Source organism: Vipera berus (assembly GCF_964194415.1).
Source record: "Vipera berus genome assembly, chromosome: 3".
Lineage (NCBI taxonomy): Eukaryota > Metazoa > Chordata > Lepidosauria > Squamata > Viperidae > Vipera > Vipera berus.
In genome coordinates this window covers 147,970,961-147,994,149 of record NC_138204.1, presented here as the reverse complement: position 1 = coordinate 147,994,149, position 23,189 = coordinate 147,970,961, and the positions used below count along the sequence as shown (strand labels likewise).

At 40.6% G+C, this 23,189-nt stretch overlaps 1 protein-coding gene across 1 annotated transcript in view; it reads left to right on the top strand.

The window, feature by feature from the left end:
• Positions 1 to 19,173: 19,173 nt before the first annotated feature.
• The window catches only part of NEDD9 (neural precursor cell expressed, developmentally down-regulated 9), a 66,353-nt gene continuing 62,337 nt past the window's right edge, over positions 19,174 to 23,189 (top strand). The window contains exon 1 of the mRNA XM_081326155.1: positions 19,174 to 19,385. Coding sequence (XP_081182281.1) covers positions 19,374 to 19,385 — 12 coding nt within the window. The 5' untranslated portion in view covers positions 19,174 to 19,373. The remainder of the gene's footprint in view (positions 19,386 to 23,189) is intronic.

Sequence of the window (23,189 nt, the reverse complement as noted above, 5' to 3'; positions counted from 1 at the left end):
GAATGAATGACTGCCATATATATGCCTCGCCAGTTGCTCTATTGGTGTAATGGCGTCTGGGAAGAGACCTCAAGGTTGATCAGACAAGGTCTATAAACCCTATGCCACTGTGACATCCAGCCAAGGAATCTAGAAGCTGCAGTTGCTGACAGAACCTGCTGGCGAATCCTGTGCTATAAAGCCTAGCACCACCAAAAATTGATAGAAAACCATGAGCAGCATCAAAAAATGACTGTCATAGTTACTAAAGTGGACTTTCAATACCCTCATGATGCTAGTCTCTGCCCTTCCAGATCGGGACTGCAGAGCCACCTCTGTGTCCATAGATGAACCGCACCACAACATGTCTTCTTTGAACCTGAAGGACTACCATATATGTAAAACCCATGTTTGTTCAAGGTAATTTAAGCTGATATCCTGTTTTCTGCAATAGGTGGCCAGATGGCTAAAGCTAAATGATTTTTCATAACATGTTAAGCACTCATGAATCATAAAAGATCCAAAATTACCATTTCAAGCTATTTTATTATACAGTCGCCCACCAAATGTAGTTGAGCTCTTCTAGTTTGGACAAATTGTTGAAGTCAAGCACTGTTTCAAAAGATATTAAATTGAAATAACTAGAAACACTGTTATATACAGGCTTAAAGCATCTTTCCTAAACATTGATTATATATACATGATACCATTGTACGTAGAACCTTTGAACAGGATGCTCTTCCGGCTTTCTTCTTCATTCCGAGTGGCTGAGATTAAGCAACCATTCATGGGTGGGAAGGAACAGCCCCAGGCTACAGATTATTACGATGTTTTCTAATTAGGGCCAGGATAAAATAGTTCTAAATCCCTAAAGCAGACAAAATACGTTCTCATCCTTCGTGTTGGATAATAATTATGGTTTCTCAGAAAAGCAGTTAATGACAGCTTGCTGTTTTATGACCTAAGGCAGTTGTTTTACTGTAAGCTCCTTCAATTATTCAAAGAGACCACCAAAATACTGTTATCTCACGGCAGGCTCTCTTTCTCTCTTTCTCATTATCCATCAAATATGTGTAAGGATATGTTCTCCATCTAGTGACTTCACCAAATCCACTGGAGTGTTATGCATCTCTTTCCCCCCACCAGTGACTCTACAACAAAAGGAAAAGGCTTAGTGACAAAAAAATAAAAATAAGTTTAGTTCAATCGCAAGATAAACATGTATAACAAAGCAGGTGCAGGCTGCTAGTTATTTAAGAAACAAAGATGGATACTATGTCTTAGTCATGAGAATTTAACAAAAATCCAAAATGTATGGTGGAAAGTACATTTATTGGCATCAGTCTAAATACCAGCAAAGGATATGCAAGAAAACTGTGGAGCTTTTCCAGAGCTCTTCATCAGGAGGGGTAGCAGGAAAGGCTAAATGTTTAAAAATAAGTCAGATGTTGTAACCAAGAGTTTACAGTTTATAATAAATTTATTTTCTTTTTTTGTACCCTCTTTTGTGAGGAAGACCTGTGCTACAACATTAATGGAAAAACATGCTTATAACCAAAAAGGGGAAGACGTGGCTTTCAGTTTAAGCTCCTTTACAGGAGCTCCTTTACAGAATCTGAATGCCATAATTTGTATTAAAAAATCACTCTCTTTTGGTCTATTTTAAATCTCCCCTAGTCATCTTTTCTGGATGATGTGACGATCATGTGAATATTACACATAATTTTATACTCCTTTATTATGGCTTTTCCCTTGAAATAATCAGTTCCAAAAATTAAGTAAACACTAAATGGATCCTATTCTGTCAATTTTCTATGACAGAAAACTGTTTAGGTAATATGTGCCTCTTTCTATTTCACATTCAAAAAATGCAGGTTGGCAGAAGACCAAACGGGCCTTCCTAGAAAAGAGATCAGCGACTTTATACGTCATTCCAATCAACCTATCCTTCTTTGGGCAATGACCTCAACCAGGAGAAAGTAACTTGATGTTCTCCAGAAATCTGAGACTTCAGTTCTAATTAGCCAGACACAGTTTGGCCAATAAGGAGGGATCATGCTAGTTATGCCCCAGACATCTGAAGGGACATAGAGTACTGTAACAGATCATGGAAAAATGTTTGTAAGCAGTAAATTTCTGATTGCGGAATTATGTGACTTCACTCCCTGAAGAATTTATTTTCAGTTCTTTACTATTTCAGGCAGCTATACGGTGCAATAATCAGAGAGAGAGAGAGAGAGAGAGAGAGAGAGAGAGAGAGAGAGAGAGAGAGAGAGAGAGAGAGAGAGAGAGAGAGAGAGAGAGATCAATTAGTTTTCACTGTGTATTTGGACATTGAATAATTAAATTGATTGCTTGGCTGAAAATCAGAAAAAGCTTATGTGCAGTTTACAATGTCAGCATATTGCTCCCAACAAACTGAGACCTCATTTTACCTCAGAGCCCTATAGAATGTCAAACTTAACAAATCCATTCTTCAAACAGGTATTGCATTCTGGGAAAATAGTGAAATCCAGTGCACTTTGTCCTTGGACAAATTTTTTTGAATGCCTCTTTGGATTTGGCCAGACCCTGTCATTCAAAACTTTGCACCCTCACTTAATCCAAAGTGGTGTCCATGATTTTGTTCCAAATAAAAGGTCCAATGGGCATAAAGATGGGGAAACTGTCACTTTCCAGGTATTGAACACCTACAATCACAACCAACATCGCCACCAAGGAAAGACAGGAATTGTAACTGTAGTAACATCCAAAGGCTGCAAACTCCTTTCCCTATTCAGTCTTGCTAAAGCGCTATCTCTGCATTCACACAAGCAAATAATGCATACTGATATAGTAGAAGTTTGCCTACTTATAGTATATGTTTATTTGTTCATTTATTCATGTGACTTTACCTTTGCTTTGATCCATTCCTACTTGAATTGATATTTTCCATTCGGAATAAATATGTTACAAACTTAGAAAAATAATATTCTATTGCAGCAGCCCCCAACCTTTTGGGCACCAGGGACCGGCTCTGTGGAGGGCAGTTTTTCTGCAGTCCATGGAGGTGTGTGTGTGGTTTCGTGCGCTGCATTGCATCCGGTGTGTGCATGTATGTGGCTTTGCTTGCTCGCATGGCTTGGTTCCTGGCGGGCCAGGGACCAGGGGTTGGGGACCCCTGTTCCATTGTACATCAGATACAAACAGCTTCCTGAAATAGGCAATGCTTCCCCTCCCCTTTGCTAACCCTAAGGAAATCACAGTCTGTATCACTTTTTAAAATATTGTTTTGAGATTAGTCAGGAGGGCTGGGACCTTCTTTTTGCTTCAGAAAGGGCAGAGTTTTACAGCACTGCTTCCTTTTGTGGCCAGCCTGTTTGCTGAACATTTTCTTACCCAGTTGTAAGTTCCTGTCTGCCTTTTTGCTTTCTCTTTCTCTTTGTATGATTTTTGAATGGAGCATAAAATGGTAAGGTATAAAAGCCATCAACAATAAGGTAGATAGCTGTCTGCTTTCCATCCTGATCTTTTTTGCTGTTTCATAAAAAATGAATTTGTATTTCAGAAGCCTCGGGAAAAGGTCATCTGGTATTTCTAAGACTGAAATGCACTTAATCATTCCTGCCTTTATTTTTTGTTGCCTTCCATAAGAGTGAAGGGCAGGAAAGACTGCTCTGAAGATAAAGACAACAGGATATTATCAGTAGTGGGATCCAGCCAGTTTGCACCAGTCCGGCAGAACCTGTAGCTAATTTTTTCTTGCTCAGGCCCAGAATGGACTTCCAGAAGTGGCTCACAGAGAACGGGTTGTTCACATGTTTGAATTCCACCACTGAATATTACTGGTAAAAAAAAATGAATTACAGCACAGTATATAAATATATAGTAATTTCTTGAACTTATTGCATATATAACACAAAGGTTGCTGGCAATGTTGTACCCTTGCATCATTCTGAATGTACAAGTGATGGCACACCTGTTGGAAATTATATTTGCAAATTTTAATTTATCTATAGTCATTACATGTTGAAAAAAATTCAGAACTGTTTTTTTTTTAAATCCTCTTTTGTCAGATATATTCATGTCCTTATTCAGGCTTCAATAAATCAACCTGCTTTTTCATACCACTATTTGGCAAACGTCTCAAAGCTTTCTGAGGGAGAATGCTAGAATATGGGCCTTGCCTCTTCTTCCCGGATCCAGTTAAAGAAAATCCACAGCTCAGGATTCTGATTTAATCTCCCAAACATGAAGCCCCAGGATCCTTTCGATAGTGAGCTGGGTGGCATATAAATTGAACGAATAAATGAATAAATAAAAATAATCTCCATTTGCATGAAGAATTTTTGAATTTTTTTTGTATAGTCTGAGTTTGAATAAGTTTATATAAACTGATGGCTGCTTTTTTAAAGGCTAGTGGCACATCGTAACAAGGCTTTGCTTCAGTATTTGCCTTCAAAAATGTAGCCTTTGCTTGAAAAGAATGTTTGGCGCAAACAAAACATTTTTTAGTCTCCACTTACCAGATAGATAGATTTGTTCAATACCAGAAAAAGTTAGTAAGTTATGTGGAATGCTCTTAACATGTGTTGCATTGATTCCTAGGTTCCTTGTTAATTAGGTATGCCTTGTGGTATTTAATAATAAAGAATTCTTTAAAGGATTTTTGGTTGTTTACAATATTTTCTAACAACAACAAAAAGTGCCATAAATTCATTTCCACACTATCATGGTGGAAAAATGTGCTAAAGTATTTCCATAAATCAAATGTAGTCCTTTGGCATTAGCTCTGAGGCAGTAACTTTAGAAAATTAGGACCAGATGAATTTAAAATAGAAACTTACATAACTTTTACATTGTATGTGTGTGTGTGTTTTCCTAAATGTGTGTGCTCGGTGCAGTGTTAATAAAATGTAACTTTTACACATCATTTCGGCAATGATATGCATACAATTTGACCTTCATGAAGAATACTCTTAGACAATATAGGCCCACCACTGAATATGTATTTGTAAAGAGAGATGGGTTTAATTCAATTACATCAAGTATCTTTAAATAAAAACAAAGACACTACAGGTAGTCCTTGACTTATGACATGTTGTGACAGTAGTTAAGTGAGGCAGCCATGTGATAACTGATGACCCCTATCACTGCTTCCTCTGTGGCAGTCAATTATGCAGAACATGGGGCTAGGGAAGCCATGGGAGACCTAGAGTAGGCCCAGGCCCTTCTGCCTTAAGCACCCCAAGGCCTCACCGACCCTGAGTCACCCCATGCTCTGCTTCCTGCCCCTCAGGGTCCCTTCCAGCCTCAGGCCTAATTTCCCACCCCACCAGATCTCTGCAAGCCTTGCCACTATTAGTAGCTGGCAGTAAAACAATCACTAATTTTTTTTTCATGAACAGTGGGAAACCAATAATTTTGCTCTTTTCAATCAGCTGAGCAAGTGATCATCAGGCTTCTGGGAATAGAATCGTTGGTTTCTCACTGCTAATGACTCAGCAACTGATATGGCCGTCAAAGCTGAAAAGGTGGCCCACTCACCACCCAGATAAACGCCCTTCCCCAGTGGTGGGATTCAAATATGTGAACAACCGGTTCTCTGTGCGGATGCCACTTCTGGAAGTCCATTCTGGGCCTGGGCAAGAAAAGAATTAGCTACCGATTCTGCTGAAGTGATGTGAACTGGCTGAATCCCACCACTGCCCTTCCCCTCGGTGGGCTTTTGCACAGTTGTGTCCCGTAGGTACTTTTATGCACCATGAATATTGCCACATAAAATATGAGTCCTTTTTCTGAGGAGTGATATCCTGAGGAGTGTTTTGAGAAACACTTGTTCACCTGGTGTTCACTCTAATATCTTTTCAATACCAGATTAAGGAATTTCAATTCTTTCATTCCTTTTTATGCCGTCCTGAAATTATTTTATTCATCTCCGATGGTCATTCAGGGCTGTTGTTTTTTTCTTTTAGCAAAGTAGGTTTTAGTTCTTCTCTATGGTTGATGTGCTTTTGCTGGTGCCCAAATTCATGCTAATTTTGTAGGTTGGATTTGGATTTTATTTTGTCATGCTTTATGATGTTAATTTTGTTTTGAATTTTTTGTCACTGTGAGGAATCCATTCTCTAAAGCAACAAATAAATAATGAGTAAACACGTTTAATATTCTTATTCTAATATATTCCTGGGTGTGGGAGCTGTTCACATTTTATGCTTAAAAACCAGGAGTGTAGGTTTTTTGCAAAATGGAAAAGAAATAAAAGTGAAATAAATCCTCAGTAATGCAATATTGAATCTTTTTCCTGCTTTGTTCACCAAGAATCCTGTGTCACAGTAACACTATTGTTCTGATCTTTTGAAAGTCGTATTTCCTAATTACTGGGATGGAACATGGAGGAAATCAGAAAGTCTGTGTTTGTGTGTGTAGGAGAAAAGAGAATAATACATATTTGAAAATGACAACAGTATTTCAGTTAAAGAGGCCTGAAATAAATCCAACGTGTTTGTGGGAGTTATGGGCACTGAATTTTGTTTGGTAAGAAGTTTCCAGTTTTCTTAGAGCCAGAAAAAGAATGTTTTTAGTTGCTTTGCTCTTGGTTTAAGTGGGAGTTGCTACTCTCTCTCTCTCTCTCTCTCTCTTTCACTCTCTCTCTTTTACTTCTAAAGTGTGTCTATGTATTAGAGTGGGTACTTTTAAGTGGGTGGGGAATAGAGAAGAGAATGGGTATTCAGAGCAACAGAAGATTGCCTGCTCGGCTTTGTTTCAGAAATGAAAGAATCTTTGAAAGTGTCATTAGAAGCAATTGCGTTCCCCGGAGCGACATCTGTGCATTCCATTCTTTCTTCCCTTCTCTACATAGTTCAGATTCTTCTCTCGCTTCCAACACACCAGCTTGTGACGGATTGGGCAAAAGAGAGACTAGAATTGCAGCCATGAATCTGTTCTTCATTCCAACAGGTTAAATATGCAGCCATTTAGAGGAACAGATACAGTGTGTGCTAGAGACAGCATATTGCTTTTAGCCCAGAGGTCTACGTGGAGCTTTATGTTCATCAGGGCTTCTTAAAACACCCCAGACTGAGTTCCATGTCTAACCATTTACATGCAGAACAAACAGGTATGGTTTTGTGTGCTTTGGGATTTCTGTACATGCCATATTTTTACTTAGGGCAGAATTCCTTCCTACAGAAGGAATTGCATAGGTTGTTTCGTCAGCATCTGGTATATGGATGATCCGTATACCAGACACAATCTCTGTTAGGTATTAGGTATTCCCTGTCTCCATCTATTATTTCCCCAGTGCACGAAAATAGTTATGAGCATATAATTATATAGTTGAGCTTTGCTCTGAACTTATACATTCTTCTGGGACATATCCTTCCACTAAAGATATACAGAGCAAGACCACAAGAGTAATGAGGTTTTACAGCATGCGACTGATTTTGCACTATTAATGGAATTTCCTGTTTAATAAAAAGGATTACGAATAGTCTTAGAGGCATTCGTGGAGTTTATCTGGCCACAGGGACATTTCCCTTTGTTGTGGATGCATTGCGTTCTGGGAACATAGCAGTCAATTTTGTTTAAGTGAAAGGGGTGGAAGCCACATTAAAAGCTTCAAGTTTTTCCAAACAATACACGCAAGTCTGCAATGGACTTGCTACAGGAGTTAAAGAAGAGGAAGACAGGGGAATGAGGCCCACATGTGTTGAGATGATGATTCAGTGTGTCAAGGGACAATGGGGTAAATCGAGACAGTACTGTAGTTGCAGCACTGCAGAAAGTTGCAGATGAATACCTCTTCCAGAAAAACTTAAGACCTTTTATTTATTTATTTTATTTATTTCTCCAGAGTCAAAACATCTTTCCCAGTCTCTACCTTGAGCAACATAGTTCTTCCAGAAGTTCCTATTAGCTACAGACAGCATGGCTAATGACGTGGACCTGACTTAACTTATTGGGGCCACAACACGCATTAAGAGATCACACATCAGGGCTGGTTTTTGTGGTCTGAAGGTCTGAAAGTGGTCTGAAGGTGGCAGGCACTGAGTTTTCCCCTTATCATAGGCAAATAACTGTCTGATTGCTATAGAGCTTCACTGGGTGATACCCCTCTGTAGTGGGAAGGGACCTGTCAGATGTATTTTGGAATTTTTATTTACTAAAAGGCAACATCAGACAAACCATCCAAGTGGCCAGGTATCTAACCTTTTATATAGAGGTGAATATCATATATAGTTATATAAAAAGGTAAAAGTTCCCCCGCACATGCGTGCTAGTCGTTTTCGACTCTAGGGGCCGGTGCTCATCTCCGTTTCAAAGCCGAAGAGCCAGCGCTTGTCCGAGGACGTCTCCGTGGTCATGTGTCCGGCATGACTAGATGCCAAAGGCGCACGGAACACTGTTACCTTCCCACCATAGTGGTATATAGACATATCAAAATCACCTGTGCTTTTGACTCCACTTCCCAGCTTACAAGGGCAAGGCATGGTTAGAATATTATTTTATCTTTCCTTTCTCTCTTCTGAAGCGGGAGGGGGTGGCATTGAGGCAGGCTCTAGTAAACTATATTTAGGATGAGCAAGTGACTTTTGGCAAACCAATGAAAAACAACTTTTTCGAAGAGATCAGCACATCCTTGAAGTTTGACTAAGTTCACCTTGTGGCTCTTTGATCATTTGCTTAACTGACTCCTTTGCTCAGTTTAAGTAGCAGTCAGCAGTTGCATCAAAGACAATTGATATGCTTGCAATTCAGCTACAATGCAACCCTTCCACTTGGATTTGTGTCAGATGAGTGCTGTTAATGGCAGCACTCCAGATCCAAGCAAGCAAACATGCTTTGACTTCTATTCTAGAGACCACTTTTGATATGTATCAGAATTATTGTACATTTCAGGACAATTGTGCTACTTGTTTAAGGGCAAATAGCTTGACTGTAGCAGATATATAATTCCCTCCCTGATTCCAGTGGCATCTAGGATTATGTCCTTATTCTGATAAAGATACAGAGTTTAACTGAGTAGTTTTCCTTCAAGAAGATTGGACAATTACTCCAAACTCCTCAAAAAAAAATCTAATCTGCCCTTCAACCCGATTTTTAATGAGCAATGAATCTTAGGGTTGATAGGGAAATCTCTTAGGTTTTTGATAATTTATAATGACTTTTTTTACAAACAGTTGTGCTACAGCAAGGTCTAATTAAGCCAACTAATGCCCTAGGGCCTAGGCAAAGGCTAGCAAAGATGTTCCTCTACTACACCATGTAATGGGGAAAAATGTGATAACCTCCAAGTCAAGCTTTTAAGCTTTACTCATTCACCATGCTGAAGAATATGTTTCTTTAACAATGCAGAGTAAAGTTGATCATGGCAGATCAGATAAGGACATTTAGAAAAAAATTGACTAAAGTTGTGTGTGTGTTGGGAAACACCCACCAAGGCAGGGAGGAGGGCACAAGAGAAGAATTAGCCTTGAATCTTTGGGCAGCCACAAGAGATCTAGGACTGACCCCCCTCTCCAAGCCCCATGAAACCTTATGTATCTGTTCCCAAAGGAAGGCGAGCTATCTGTGGAGATTCCTGTATTGTAGGCAGAATGCAATAAAATAGTTAGCTTGAACTTTACACATGTGGATCTGGTTCCATCTGCATGATAGGGCTTGATAGCTAGGGGAAAATACTCTGTGGTGGCCCCACCTCCCTTGATGTCCTAAGCATGCCTTATCTTGCTTAATGGTTAATTCAGGGCTGAACAATGTAAATAAAGGTCGTCTTGAACTTACAACCACAATTGAGCCGAAATTTCCAATGCTAAGCATTAAGTGTTTTGCTCCATTGTATGAACTTTCTTGCCAGAGTTGTTAAGTGAATCACTGAAATTATTAAATCAGTAACATGGCCGTTGAGTGAATCTGGCTTCCCCATTGGCTCTGCTTGTCAGAAGGTTGCAAAAGGTGATCCCATGACTCTGGGACACTGCAATCGTCATAAATACATGCCAGTTACCAAGCATCAAAATTTTCATCATGTGATTTGAGGATGCTAAGTCTTAAGTGTGAAAAATGGTCATGTCACTTTTTTCAGCGTCATTGTAACTTTGAATGGTCACTAAACAAATAGTTGTAACCAAAGAACTACCTTTAATGACTAGCATTTAGTTTTTTGGTATCATTTAGTTGTTTGTTTGTTATATTTATATGGCCATCCATCTCACACAGTGTCTTTGGGCAGTGTACAATTAAGTCTACCATTAAAAACACACCACAAAACCAATTTAAGGTAATTAAAACAGTAAACAAAGAAAATGCAAACAAGGTATTGACTCATAGGATCCAAGGAGAATTCAGATAATCTCTCTTCAACAGTACTCTCTGCAGTGATAGTTGAACAGGAGGTTGTTGTGGCCTATTTTTTCAGTGTTTCCCCTTTTTATATCTAGAGCAGAGGTGTCCAACCTTGACAACTTTAAGATTTGTGGACTTCAACTCCCAGAATTCCACAGCCAGGGATGGTGAGGTCACTCAGTTGGGTCACTCAAATTAAATCAAAAGTGTTCTGGTCATTGTCCTTCACAGCTTTAACTACAAAAAGCTTGGCGTTGGTGTAACCCACAAGAAAATGATTTCTGCAATTTGTGTTTAAGTTAGGAGTTTGGATTATAACACGAGAAGAATTTTATGGGTACCTTAAAATTTAGAGCCTCCATGATTTCTATAGCAGTGATGATGGTCATAAAAGAAAACTTTTTCCCCTTATATTCAATCGTGTTTGATTCTTGGAGACTGCCTGGACAAGTCCTTGCAGTTTTCTTGACAAGGTTTTTCAAAAGTGGTATGCCATTGCCTACTTCCTAGGGCTGATAGAAAGTAATTGTTGGCCAGCAGCTGGCTTTGTGCCTAAGGCAGGCCTAGAATTCATTGTTTCTTGTCTCCAGACTCATGCCTTTAATTACTAAACTAAACTGGCTCTCAAGAGAAACATATCCCCTCCTTATACTTAATAGATGCAGCCACCTTAAGAGACAGATACATCTCCATTTTCAGCCGATGGACAGAACATGTTGAAGATAATGATGTGGATGATATTTAGTGATATATTTTTTAAAAAAATATATAGTAGTACTTGCCTGTGAAGGCAGCATATCAGAAATTTGATCAAAGTGCTGCTTTACATACAGGCAAGTAACGATGCTCCCTTCAACAAGGTAAATAAAGGAAAGTAACTTTCTCTCTTAGCTTTAACGTTGGTTAGGTTTCTTTGTACTTCATGTTCACGACAGCCCAAACAATCTGATCAGTTTCAACAAATCCACATAACCAAGTTTAACGTGCCGTACAAACAGAGCCAGTGACTTCAGTCACATGTCTTGCCAGGTCTACCTCCAGCAGATAAAGAGGAGAAGAAGAAGAAGAAAAAAATCTCATTGTGCTAACTTAAACTTGTTTTTCTTCCTCCAGGGTCATCTGATCCATCCAGTATCTGATTGGATCAGAACTCTTTTTTCCTATCGAGCAAATATGTTCTTCTGCTTCTTCCATGCAGAGAGAGGCTTGCAAAGCCCAAGATTTGATCTGGTGCTCATGGGGTTGCCATAATGATTTTTGTGACTGTCCTGAAGAAAGACGGGCCTGGGCTATGTGGGCAGGACAGTATGACAGATGTTCATGCAGCCCCCATGTGGATGTTGGATGATTGGCAATGCTGAATGGTGTAGGAAAAAAGTAACAACTGGTTTGCATAACCAGGGCTGAACTGACCAGATATCACTCATCTTTTAGTTTAATAAACTTTCCTTCCTTCCTTCCTTCCTTCCTTCCTTCCTTCCTTCCTTCCTTCCTTCCTTCCTTCCTTCCTTCCTTCCTTCCTTCCTTCCTTCCTTCCTTCCTTCCTTCCTTCCATGAAAATCCAGCCTCAATGGAATGCTATGCAAGTTTACTTAGAAGAAAGGGTCACTTGTTGATAGAGTCACTTTCCAGGAAGGCCTGCACAGCAAAGAAATACATAAATAAAGGACTGGAAAATCTCAAATTCCACTGACTAGAGATTAATTGGCCTTCCACTTACTTGACCTCCAGTGATTCTAACCATGTGTTTAACCTGCCCTGTGAAACCAGTCATAGCCTACTACGAAGTTCAAGCACAGCTCACTTTAAAATAGCCGTTTCAGTATCCAGTTTTATTGGACTTAGTGTCAGACACTAAATTTTCTAAAAGGGAACAGTAATATAATATCAGGTTGTAAAACCATTAACATCTAGGGTTGTTAGGAAAACTTAAGTAGTTGCACTAACTGCAAATGCCCTTTAAAGAGTTTGTTTTACTTTTGCAGTTCCACCATCTTCAGTATCACTTTCGTAGTGGATTCAGTTTCAGACATCTTGGGAAATACAATCACATTTTTGAGTAGTGTAAAAATAATTGCAGTCAGCTGCAGTCTTCTATACCTGAAAAGAATAAATACAGCTTTGAAGAAACCCCCAAGAATAGCAGGATATTTTTAAAAGATTCGGGTTGAATATTCTTGAACTTAAATATTGTGGGCTTCCAAGTTTAAAATGTTGGATTTGTTTTCCAGATAACCTGATTGTTTGCTTCTAAATGCGTAACAAGTTCTGTTGTCTACTTTAGAAAAAGAAGAAAGAAAAGAGAACAGGAATCTAATTCTACTGCTTAAATAATTCTCTAATTATAAAAACAATCCTGACTTCCAGAGCAAGTGGGTAGAACTCTGGCAGTGATGGATTCTCTTCTCCATCTGCCAGTTTTCCTCCACCTTGCTCTAAAGGTAAAGGTTTCCCTGTCCAGTTGGGTCCAACTCTAGGGCAGAGGTCCCCAACCCCCAGTCCGCGGACCAGTACCCAGCCGTGGCCTGCCAGCAACTGGTCCGCACAAACAAGCAGCCCCATCTGCGGGATGCAGGCAGCACAGAAAACCACGCACCCTACGGTCCGTGGAAAAACCTCTCTCCACGGAACCAGTCCCTGGTGTCCAAAAAGTGGGGACCTCTACTCTAGAGCGCTGCTTTCATCTCCATTTCTTGGCTGAGGGACCAGCATTGTCCAAAGACAATTTCCATGGTTATGTGGCCAGCATGACTATAGGCCCAATGAACACAGAAGGCTGTTACCCTCCCACCAAAATGGTGCCTATTAATCTACTTGCATTTGCATGATTTCAAACTGCTAGATGGGCAGTTTGCCAAAGAGGTTAATTTTCATAGAAAGTTTAGAGAACAAAGAAAGTTTCTCAGATTAGAAAATATTAGAGGTTGTACTAATCAGGAAGCTAAGCTAAGGAAGAACTTAAATATCCCCATTAAACAAAAACTCCATGAGGAATTCCTTATATCAGGCAGAGATATTCACTGACTAACTATATGACACTATTCATAGAGCCATTCCGTTCATCTTTTCAGTTAAAGTAAAGCAACACCAGTGTCCATTCCAAATTTCTTGTAGGTTACTTCCAGGTGAATAGCTCCAGATATTAGCTTCCATTCTTTGATCCCTCACAGAAATGAAACTGAGCTGCAGTCTTCCTCACTTCTGTTGACCTGGAAAGGCCAAACTATTTAAGAATCAAGAGCTCCTACTGGCTGACCAGTGAGACAGTACAAAGGGCATCATTCATTCAGTACCCTATCCCAAGCTTGATCTTGGTCCTGGAGTAAAAAAAACACACACCAAAACCTCATTCCCTAGTTCTTCAAAGGAAGGAAATAAATTGCTAGCACTCTATTTATGCATTTTATACAAAAGCATTTATTTGTTTGGTTGTGTGCAAAAAACAATTTTCACTGCACTCTGACAACAATAGTATATTGCATAATTATATATATATATATATATATATATATATATATATATATATATATATATATATATATATATATATATATATATGGAGTGTTACATATAATGCAGTGTCTTCAATCTGCTCCTTAAAAAAACATTGTTTTTTTAAAGTATGTCTTGAGGACCCTCTTATGAATCTAGAAATAGCCCGATGATACCTAATAAAAGAACTAAAATCCAAATTCCCTGTTCAGAGCGGCTGGAAATCCAGCTGTATCTACTCTGAAATGGAAACTTCGTACAGTAATCTGGTAAAAGAGAATGCAGCTTTCTACTCATTTTTAGACTTTGGAAGCAATCCGAGTCCATCTGTGTCTCAGGAATACTTGGTGCAGGTCCAAGTTGGTCAGAATAAAAGAAACAAACCCCAAGTCCTACCAGCAGAACACTTTGAGTCTCAGACAAGATATTTTTATTTTTTTAGTTCAAATCGTTTTGTCTGGCTGGAGTTTCTCCCAGTCAAGATAGTGAATGTCTGGCCAGGAATCATCTAAACCTCATTAGAAGGAATGGCAGTAGCATTTCACCATTTGATTTCTCTCTGGCTTGCTCCCTAGTGAACTCAGATTACTTTTTCACTATGGCCTTTATTTCACAGATGCAACCAAGAAGCAAGTTGGGTCATTTTAAACAATTATGTCACTTGTCAACTTGACTAAGGCATAAACCCCACCCCTCTTTTTTCCCCTTTTTCTCCTTTTGCAAGATAAAGGTTTGATATTTTTGAACGCAGAGATAATATTTGAGGCATTATTGGAGACCATTTCTTGTGGAGGGGGATGAGGGAAGGGCCAATTATGATGCAGTGAATGTGAAAACTGGCAAAAGAAGAGCAAGAATCAAGAAAGGCAATTCTACTTTCTTTTGTTTGAAATGAGTCTATTTTTCTTTTTCTTGGAGAATAAATTTGTTCCATCTTAATTTACAAACTAACTTTCCAAAATACAGAGATCCCCCTCCTCACAACATGAATTTTAATGATCATCCACTTTAGGGCATAAGAATTCTCCAGAATTCTGGAAAATACATTTACATTCCTCTCCTTTTGCCATTTCTAGTTAAATAGTGTTTAATTCATAGGTTTTGCTTTTAAAATTAACCTGCAATCTTCGTTCAAGAAAGCTGCATCTACAAAGAATGTAGATACAAGCCCTCTTCACCTTTTAGATGAACTGGACTACAACTGCGGATCTCTACAGCAGTGTTTTTTGACCTCTACAACTTTAAGATTTGTGAACTTCAGCTCCTAGAATTCCAGTGCATACTGGTTAGGGAATTCTGGGAGGTGAAGTCTACATATCTTAAAGCTGCTGAAGTTGAGAAACACTGCTCTAGAATCACAAACAGGCCCTTTTGTGTATAGGTAGTCTTTGACTTAACAATAGTTCATTTAGTGACTGTTCAAAAATACAATAGCACTGAAAAAAAATCACTTATGATCGTTTTTCACACTTATGACCCATTGCAGCATCCCCATGGTCAGGTGATCAAAATTCAGACACTTAGTTCATATTTATGATGGTTGCAACGTCCCGGGGTCATGTGATCACCTTTTGTGACCTTCTGACAAGCAAAGTCAATAGGGTAGCCAGATTCACTTAACAGCCATGTTACTACCTTAACCAGAGGTCCCCAACCTTTGGGGCACCAGGGACCGGTGCCATGGAGAAAAGTTTTTCTACGGATCAGAGGGGTGTGTGGTTTTGAATACCGCCTGCATCCTGAGGATGGAGCTTTGCTTGTTTGTGTGGCCCGCTCGCTGGCATGCTGCACACCAGTGCTGGTCCACAGACTGGGGGTTGGGGACCCCTGACCTTAACAACTGCAGTGTTTCACTTAACAACTGTGGCAAGAAAGGTCGTAAAATGGGGCAAAACTCACTTAACAAATGTTTCCCTTAGCAACCGAAATTTTGGGGCAGTTGTGGTTGTCGAGGACTACCTTTACTTTGCTTTCTGATTCTTTTATTCAGAGTCTCGGTGGACAAAGCAACTGTTCTAACCACTACGAGACAATTGTTTCCTGTGTAATGCAATTAGATATTCAAAGCCCACTTCCTTACTTGCTAAATTCCTACAAAGAACTAAAATGCTGCTCCTGCAGATACTGAGATATTGCTATCCTACACATCACTGGAAAGTGCTGCACAAGCAACAGAAACAAGCAAAAACACTGTAGTGTACTACTATACCCAAATTCAAAAGGGACTGATTAGCTCCTTGGATTTCTAAGGGTTATGGTGAGAAATAAAGGAAGTTTCAGTGAAAGTATGGTCTGACTTCTCTGCAGCTGCTGTGCCGATATTCCTTCCAACATTATCAAAAGGTTGTTCCCGCCATCGCTTCCATTTTCTTTCCCCATGCCTTCAAAAAGCAGCATCGAACTGAGCCACCATTATCTTCATGACCATCAATGTAGAGAAACAAGAAAAGGAAAGTGAGGTGACATGTGAATTCCCAGCAGGGCTAAATGTCTATGGAGATTCTCAATCATCCAGATCATGATTGTCCCAAAGGACAATCCCACCACTCAGTTAGAACTGAAGAGGCTTCTTGGATGAGAAGTGAAATGTTTTCAAAAGAAAAAAAACAAGTAAGGAAAAAGCACATATGTGTCCCATCAGGTCTGTTCTGGGAAGTGATGTTCAAAAAAAATCAACTTAATGGCTGCAACCATGTAATTATGTGTGTGAGATTTCATGTATGAGCAGTGCTTTTTTTGTAAAAGAAAAAGGTGCCGGAACTCACACATGTCATACAACCCGCCTTGCCTACCCTACAAGGTTCCATCCAAAAAAGGTGCCGGAACTCCATTCTGAGCGTTCTATGAGAAAAAAAGCCCTGTGTAAGAGCCATATTAGGCTGCCAGCTCAGGGATTTTTAAAATTATTTCTCCTGTCCTCATGGTTACCTCTGTTTCTTGCCATTATGTACTATTGGGGTCTGAACTGTCTGTAACCATGAAAAGTAAAGTTAATGTATGGCAGCTGTGAAAAAAAGTCCATGTTAGGGACCATTAGGAAAAGATTGAAAATAAAACTGCCATCACTGGAGTGACCCTACACAAATCCATGGCATTCTGGCACCTGGTATACTATGGACAATTCTAGAGGATGTCATTTGAAAAAGAATTAGAATTGGGAAATGTACAGAGCAACCAAGATGATTGGGAGGTTTAAACACTTTTCCTACAACAAAAGGGGATAGCAATTTGAGCCTCCATAATTTAGTAAAAACAAAACAAGAGTCTGAGGGGGAATATAACTGAATTCCACAGTGTGATGCATACCATGAGAAAATGGACAAAGGGTGTTTTTTTTTTACAATTCTCAAAATTGTAGCACAGAAATCTTGTTGAGAAACAAATCCTGGATGAATAAGGGCCTTCATCTGATTCAGCAGAGTTATTCTTATATTCTTATAGAAGAGCCTGCTCAGAACTGGGGTGCCAAAGAGATAAGGCTAGATTTGCTATCATCTCATAGTGGAAAAATAAATGACCGAGTAAATGACTCAATTCCTGCATTCCATACATGAGATTGGTACATGAGAATGTAGGTACAAATCCAGCCACAAAAGTTCCTGTGAAAAGTGATCAAGTAATTCACTAACTCAGCCTTTCACAAGTTTCCATCTTTGTCTTGGAGTTGCAATTGTGAAAGTCTGATTAAAGTAAATTCCCCTTGTGAACAGAGGTACCTTGGGGTTGTAAGGGAACGAACGGTGAGCAAAACCATAGATAAGAGTTGGTGGTTCCTACAAGACCAGATTTTTTTATTAAAGAGTTTTTTTAAAAAAATATTTACAATACATATCTTTCCCAGCATTAGGCTCTTCTCCAGTGAGTCCTTCCTTCTCATTAGGTGGCCAAAGTATTTGAGTTTTAGCTTCAGGATCTGGCCTTCTAAAGAGCAGTCAGGGTTGATCTCCTCTAGGACTGACCGGTTTGGTCGCCTTGCAGTCCAAGGGACTTGCAGGAGTCTTCTCCAGCACCACAGTTCAAAGGCCTCAATTCTTTGGCGCTCAGCCTTTTTTATGGTCCAACTTTCACTGCCATACATTGCAACTGGGAAGACCATAGCCTTGACTATACGCACTTTTGTTGACAGGGTGCTATCTCTGCTTTTTAGTGTGCTGTCTAGATTTGCCATGGCTTTCTTCCCCAGGAGCAAGCGTCTTTTAATTTCTTGGCTACATTCCCCATCTGCAGTGATCTTGGAGCCCAGGAAAATAAAATCTGTCACTACCTCCATTTCTTCCCCATCTATTTGCCAGGAATTGAGAGGGCCGGATGCCATGATCTTGGTTTTCTTAATGTTAAGTTTCAACCCAGGTTTTGCACTCTCCTTCTTCACCGGCAACAAGAGGCTCTTTAGTTCTTCTTCACTTTCTGCCATTAGAGTGGTATCCTCTGCATCTCTTAGGTTTGACACTTAGGGCTCCGCTCTAAATCAGGCTTCCCTAACGTAGGTATGCTTCTTGCGAGATCTTGGCATTTTCCTCCTTCCGTAAACCTGCCGTAGCAGCAGCACAAAGGGGAGCCTGTGCAGAAGATCAGGCAAGAACTGAACGAGCAACCAAGATAACCAAGCAGATCTCCTGCCTTCTAAAACAGCCCTTCAAGCCAAGGCGGAATAAGCTGAGCGAGTACGGCCCGTGTCTACTACCTTTCCCAGCGTATCTGGCTGTGACCGCGTCGCCGTAAGGAAATCTTATGGAGCCTTGGTGGAGCAGTGGGCTAATGCCTCCTTAAGTAACACCAGCTGCCTGCAATTAGTGCAGGTTCGCATCCCACCAGGCTCAAGGTTGACTCAGCCTTCCATCCTTCCGAGGTAGGTAAAATGAGGACCCAGATTGTTGGGGGCAATTAAGCTGACTTTGTAATAATGCCGCTTGGGGGGGTGTGTGTGAAAGCCCTAATAAGCAGGCATATACATAGAATGAAGGCTACTGCTAAGCTTGTAAGCCGCCCTGAGTCTTCGGAGAAGGGCGGGATATAAATGGAATTTTAAAAAAAAATCGCGGTTTATAAAGCCACAACACTGCAAGAAACTCGGGCGAGGAAGTCGTTTAAGTAACAGATCCAGATCCAGGGCACTGAAAACGTAACGTAACTGTATACATTCCCCCCCCCACCCTCCCCGCGAAGCGATCGACTTCGGAGCAAAACTTCGGTGTGGGGGGGGGAGGAAGGGGGAGAAGCAAGAGGGCGGGGCGACATCCGCCTCGTCGCCTCCCCCTCCCCTCTCCGTCCTCCTGAGCTCAGCTGGCTTTCTCGCCAATCACGGGGCGGTATGCAAACGAGCCGAGCGTTTTGCCCAGCTGCGAGCAAAACAATGAGCTCAGACTGGCTGGGAGCGCAGCGGCGGCAGCGGCGGCGTTTGCGTGCGAGGCGCTCTTTGGCACGCCAGCGGCGCATCCTCGGCGCTCGGAGGCTCTTATTTACATTGCGCTGAAAGGCGGCGGCGGGGCAATGGAGCGCTCGGTTCGCGCCAGCCGCCGGCTGTAAGTCGAACCGGATTTCGCCGAGCAGAGACCCTTCCCCTCCCGCCCGCGAGCATGAAGTACAAGGTAAGAAGAGATCGCCGGGGGTGGGCTGAGTGCACCCGCGGAGTGAGAAACTTCGCAGCTGCTCGTGGCAAAAAAAAAAAAAAAGAAGAGATACCGAGTTGCTTCGGAAGAACTCGGAAGGAAGGGACCGAGCGAGCGCCCCGGATGGTGCCAAGGCGGCTTCAGTCTGCAACCGGTCTGTCTGTCAAAAGAAGGTTCCCGGGGGAATTTAAAACTAGGTGGGGTGGAAGTGGGAGCTTCGCTGTGGCTTGCTACCTTCCGGCCGTGACATCTTTCAGATCGACTTTATTCCCGCCTTTGAATCGGAGCTTTCCCGACCTGGCGTCCTGCGGGGGGGGTGTTCTCGGCTCTCCGCCTCCGTGGGCATTCAATTCAGTTCAGAATAGAGCTGCAAAGGACTTTAGAGGTCCTCTAGTCCAGCGTTTCCCAACCTTTAGGAACTTGAAGATGCGTGGACTTCAACTCCCAGAATTCCCCAGCCAGCTATGCTGGCTGGGGAATTCTGGGAGTTGAAGTCCACGCATCTTCAAGTTCCTAAGGTTGGGAAACGCTGCTCTAGTCCAACCTCCTTAAAGCAGGAGATCCTACGCCGTTTCAGACAGGTGGCTGTCCAGTCTTTTCTTAAAAACCTCCAGTGATGAAGCCCCTACCTACAACGTCTGAAGGCAAAAGCTGTTCCACTGGTGAATTGTCCTCACGGTTAGGAGGTTTCTCCTTACTAACAGATTACTTTCTCTCCTCGATTAGGTTCCATCCGTTGTTTCTTGTCCTGCCCTCTGGTGCTTTGGAAAATAAGTTGACCCCCTCCTCTTTGTGGCAGCCCCTCAAATACTGGAATACTGCTATCTTGTCACCCCCAGCCCTTCTTTTCTCTAGACTGGCCATACTGGTGCCTGACTGAGAAAGGCTGCTCTAGACTTTGAGGAGAGACTTTTTTTTTTGCTTTTATTGCTTCCAATGTGGGAATTGTTTGCTCCTGAGATACCAAAATGCTGGGCACTTACATCATTTTTGCTTCCCTGGAACAAAGTTCTTTTTAAGAATAAAAATCTGACATGGTTCTGAGTCAAGCGCATTGCATTAAGTAAGTCCCACGCAGTGCCCTTTATCTAAGCCTAAATCCTGTTGAACTAAGGAACTTGATTTACATCATGCTGCCAATTTATTACTTACAAATAAGTCTGTTAGCTCTGTTTTGTCATAAGCATAGCAAATGTTTAACTTCTAAGATGCAAGGTAAAAATATGACAAAACGGTTAGTACTCATAAAAACCATGTAAATCAGTCTTGAATGGACAGCTAAAAGAGAAGCAATTCTGATTGCATTCAATTACTTATAAACATCTTTTGCTTACTTGTGAAACAATCTACAGGTAATCCTTGATTTAGGACAGTTCATTTAGTGACCCTTCAAAGTTACAACGGCACTGAAAAAAGTGACTTGTTTGTTTTTCACAGTTACAACTTTTGAAGCATCCCCATGTGATCAAAATTCAGATGCTTGGCAACTGGTTCATACATATGACCATTGCTGTGCCCAAAGGTCATGTGATTATCTTTTGCAACGTTCTGACAAGCAAAGTCAATGGGGAAATGAGATTCATTTAACAACCAGGTTACTAACTTATCAACTGCAGTGATTCACTTAACTATGGCAAGGAAGGTCATAAAATGGGCAAAGCTCTCTTAACAAATGTCTCAACAACAGAAATTTTGGGCTCAATTGTGGTCATAAGTCGAGGACTACCTGTATTAATGTTGCCTAAGCAAAAATGATAAAAAGGTTGCATTGGGAGCTGTTCAAGTTTTGACTCTAAGCAACATAAGTGTTTCTTTCACTTTTCTGAAATCATAAATCAGGATTTTGTTTCCTGGTACTGAAGAAAATAGTTTTTGTGACATAACAATCAGCTGTTAGCTTGAGAGGAGGTAGGATTTCACCTTCTCTTGTGGAAATGTACGTAGACAATGTGAAAAGTTTTTTTTCCCGTGAAAAATCATATTTTGATAAGCAGTACTGCTTGTTTACGTAGAAATGCTTAACAGTGGAGCAAAGTGCTGTCTTCTTCAATCTGATGCCTATAGATATGGTGGACTATACTTTCTGGCATTTCAAGCTTTGATAGTGGATGTTGGAAATTGTAATCCAGGACATCTGGAATCAGACAAGTGAGCAAGGGATGATCGTTATGATTTCTCTACACTAAATTCCTTGCATAAATGGTATTTGTTATCCTTTTAATAAAGAGGCTATAATTTCATTCACTGGAATATCTAATGCTTTACTAAAACTCTGTTCATTCCAATCAGAATAATTTATTGTATTTCCAAACTACTTATTTTAAATTTGAACATGCTTGCTCAGAAATCCCACAGACCTCAATATATATATTTACAAATAAGGAAATTGTGGTTTGATTGTTGCTAGAGTAGAACTCTGTAAAATTTACCTGAGTAGAATCTAGGACAGCCCTTCTCAAACTTGGCAACTTAAAGCCAGCTGGGAAATTCTGGGTATTGGAAGTCCATCCATCTTAAAATTGGCCAAGTTTGACAAACACTGATCTAGGAAGACACTGTAGTCTTTTGTGCACTGATGTGTGCACAGCCATGGAGCATACCTGGCATATGAATTTAGCAAATACATCTACTGCAACCGTGTTTTCTTAAAATCGACTAGGATGTGGGAAAGGAAGCATATCAAGATTAAGACAGATCTAGAACATTTGTTAAAAAGCTCTTCCTTTTGCCAAAAAATGTTCACATTATTTTATGCGGGGGGGGGGGGTGTTTCTCAAGATATAGTTTTGTGTTCCTTCTAGGAGCCTATGATGAGAGGAGGAGCCTGGGTACGCAAAAATAAGAGAATAAATCATAATTAGACAACTCATGACCCCTTGTTTCAGGGATATTCTTATGTAAACAGAGAAACTGAATGACCATGGGCAGGCAGATGCGTGGGAATGGGAGTGACTTCCTACTTCCTGCTTCCTCATTGACTTTTCTTATAGAAAGTTGGCAGGAGCCTTGGAAATGAAGATCATGTGACTTTAGCTGACAATGGCAGCTCTGAACTGGCCACAACTTTGCCAAATTTTAATCCAACAGGAGTCGTGGTTCTTGGATTTTGGATGCATTTTGTAAATTAACCCATTTGTGACAGGTTGATTCAAAAATTGTTGCCCTTTGTTACGCTGCTTTGCCCAATTGAAGGTTACAATATTCAAATGGATATGAGGGTTTTAGTACAGGTAGTCCTTGACTTATGACCACAATTGAGCCCCAAATTTTTTAAGTGAAACATTTTTCAAGTGAGTTTTGCCCTATTTTACGACCTTCCTTGCCACAGTTGTTAAGTGAATCACTGCAGATGATAAGTTAGTAACAGTGTTGTTAAGTGAATCTGGCTGACCTTTGCTTGTCAGAAGGTCACAAAAGGTGATCTTGGGGCACAGCAACGGCCATAAATATGAACCAGTTGTCAAGCGTCTGAATTTTGATCATATGATCATGGGGATGCTGCAAAGGTCGTAAGTGTGAAAAATGGTCGTAAGTCACTTTTGTCAGTGCCGTTGTAACTTTGAGCAGTTACTCAACAAATTGTTGTAATTTGAGGACTACCTGTAGTATATAGATTCATGCCTCAAGTTAAATATAGTAGCTAAAAGTAATATATCCATGCCTTATCAGAACTCATCGGGCACATGCAAACTGCACATTTGGTAGACACTTGAGAATTATAATAACTGCACACCTATTGCACTTATCACCAGCTATTGTATGATTACCAGCAAATTTAGACAG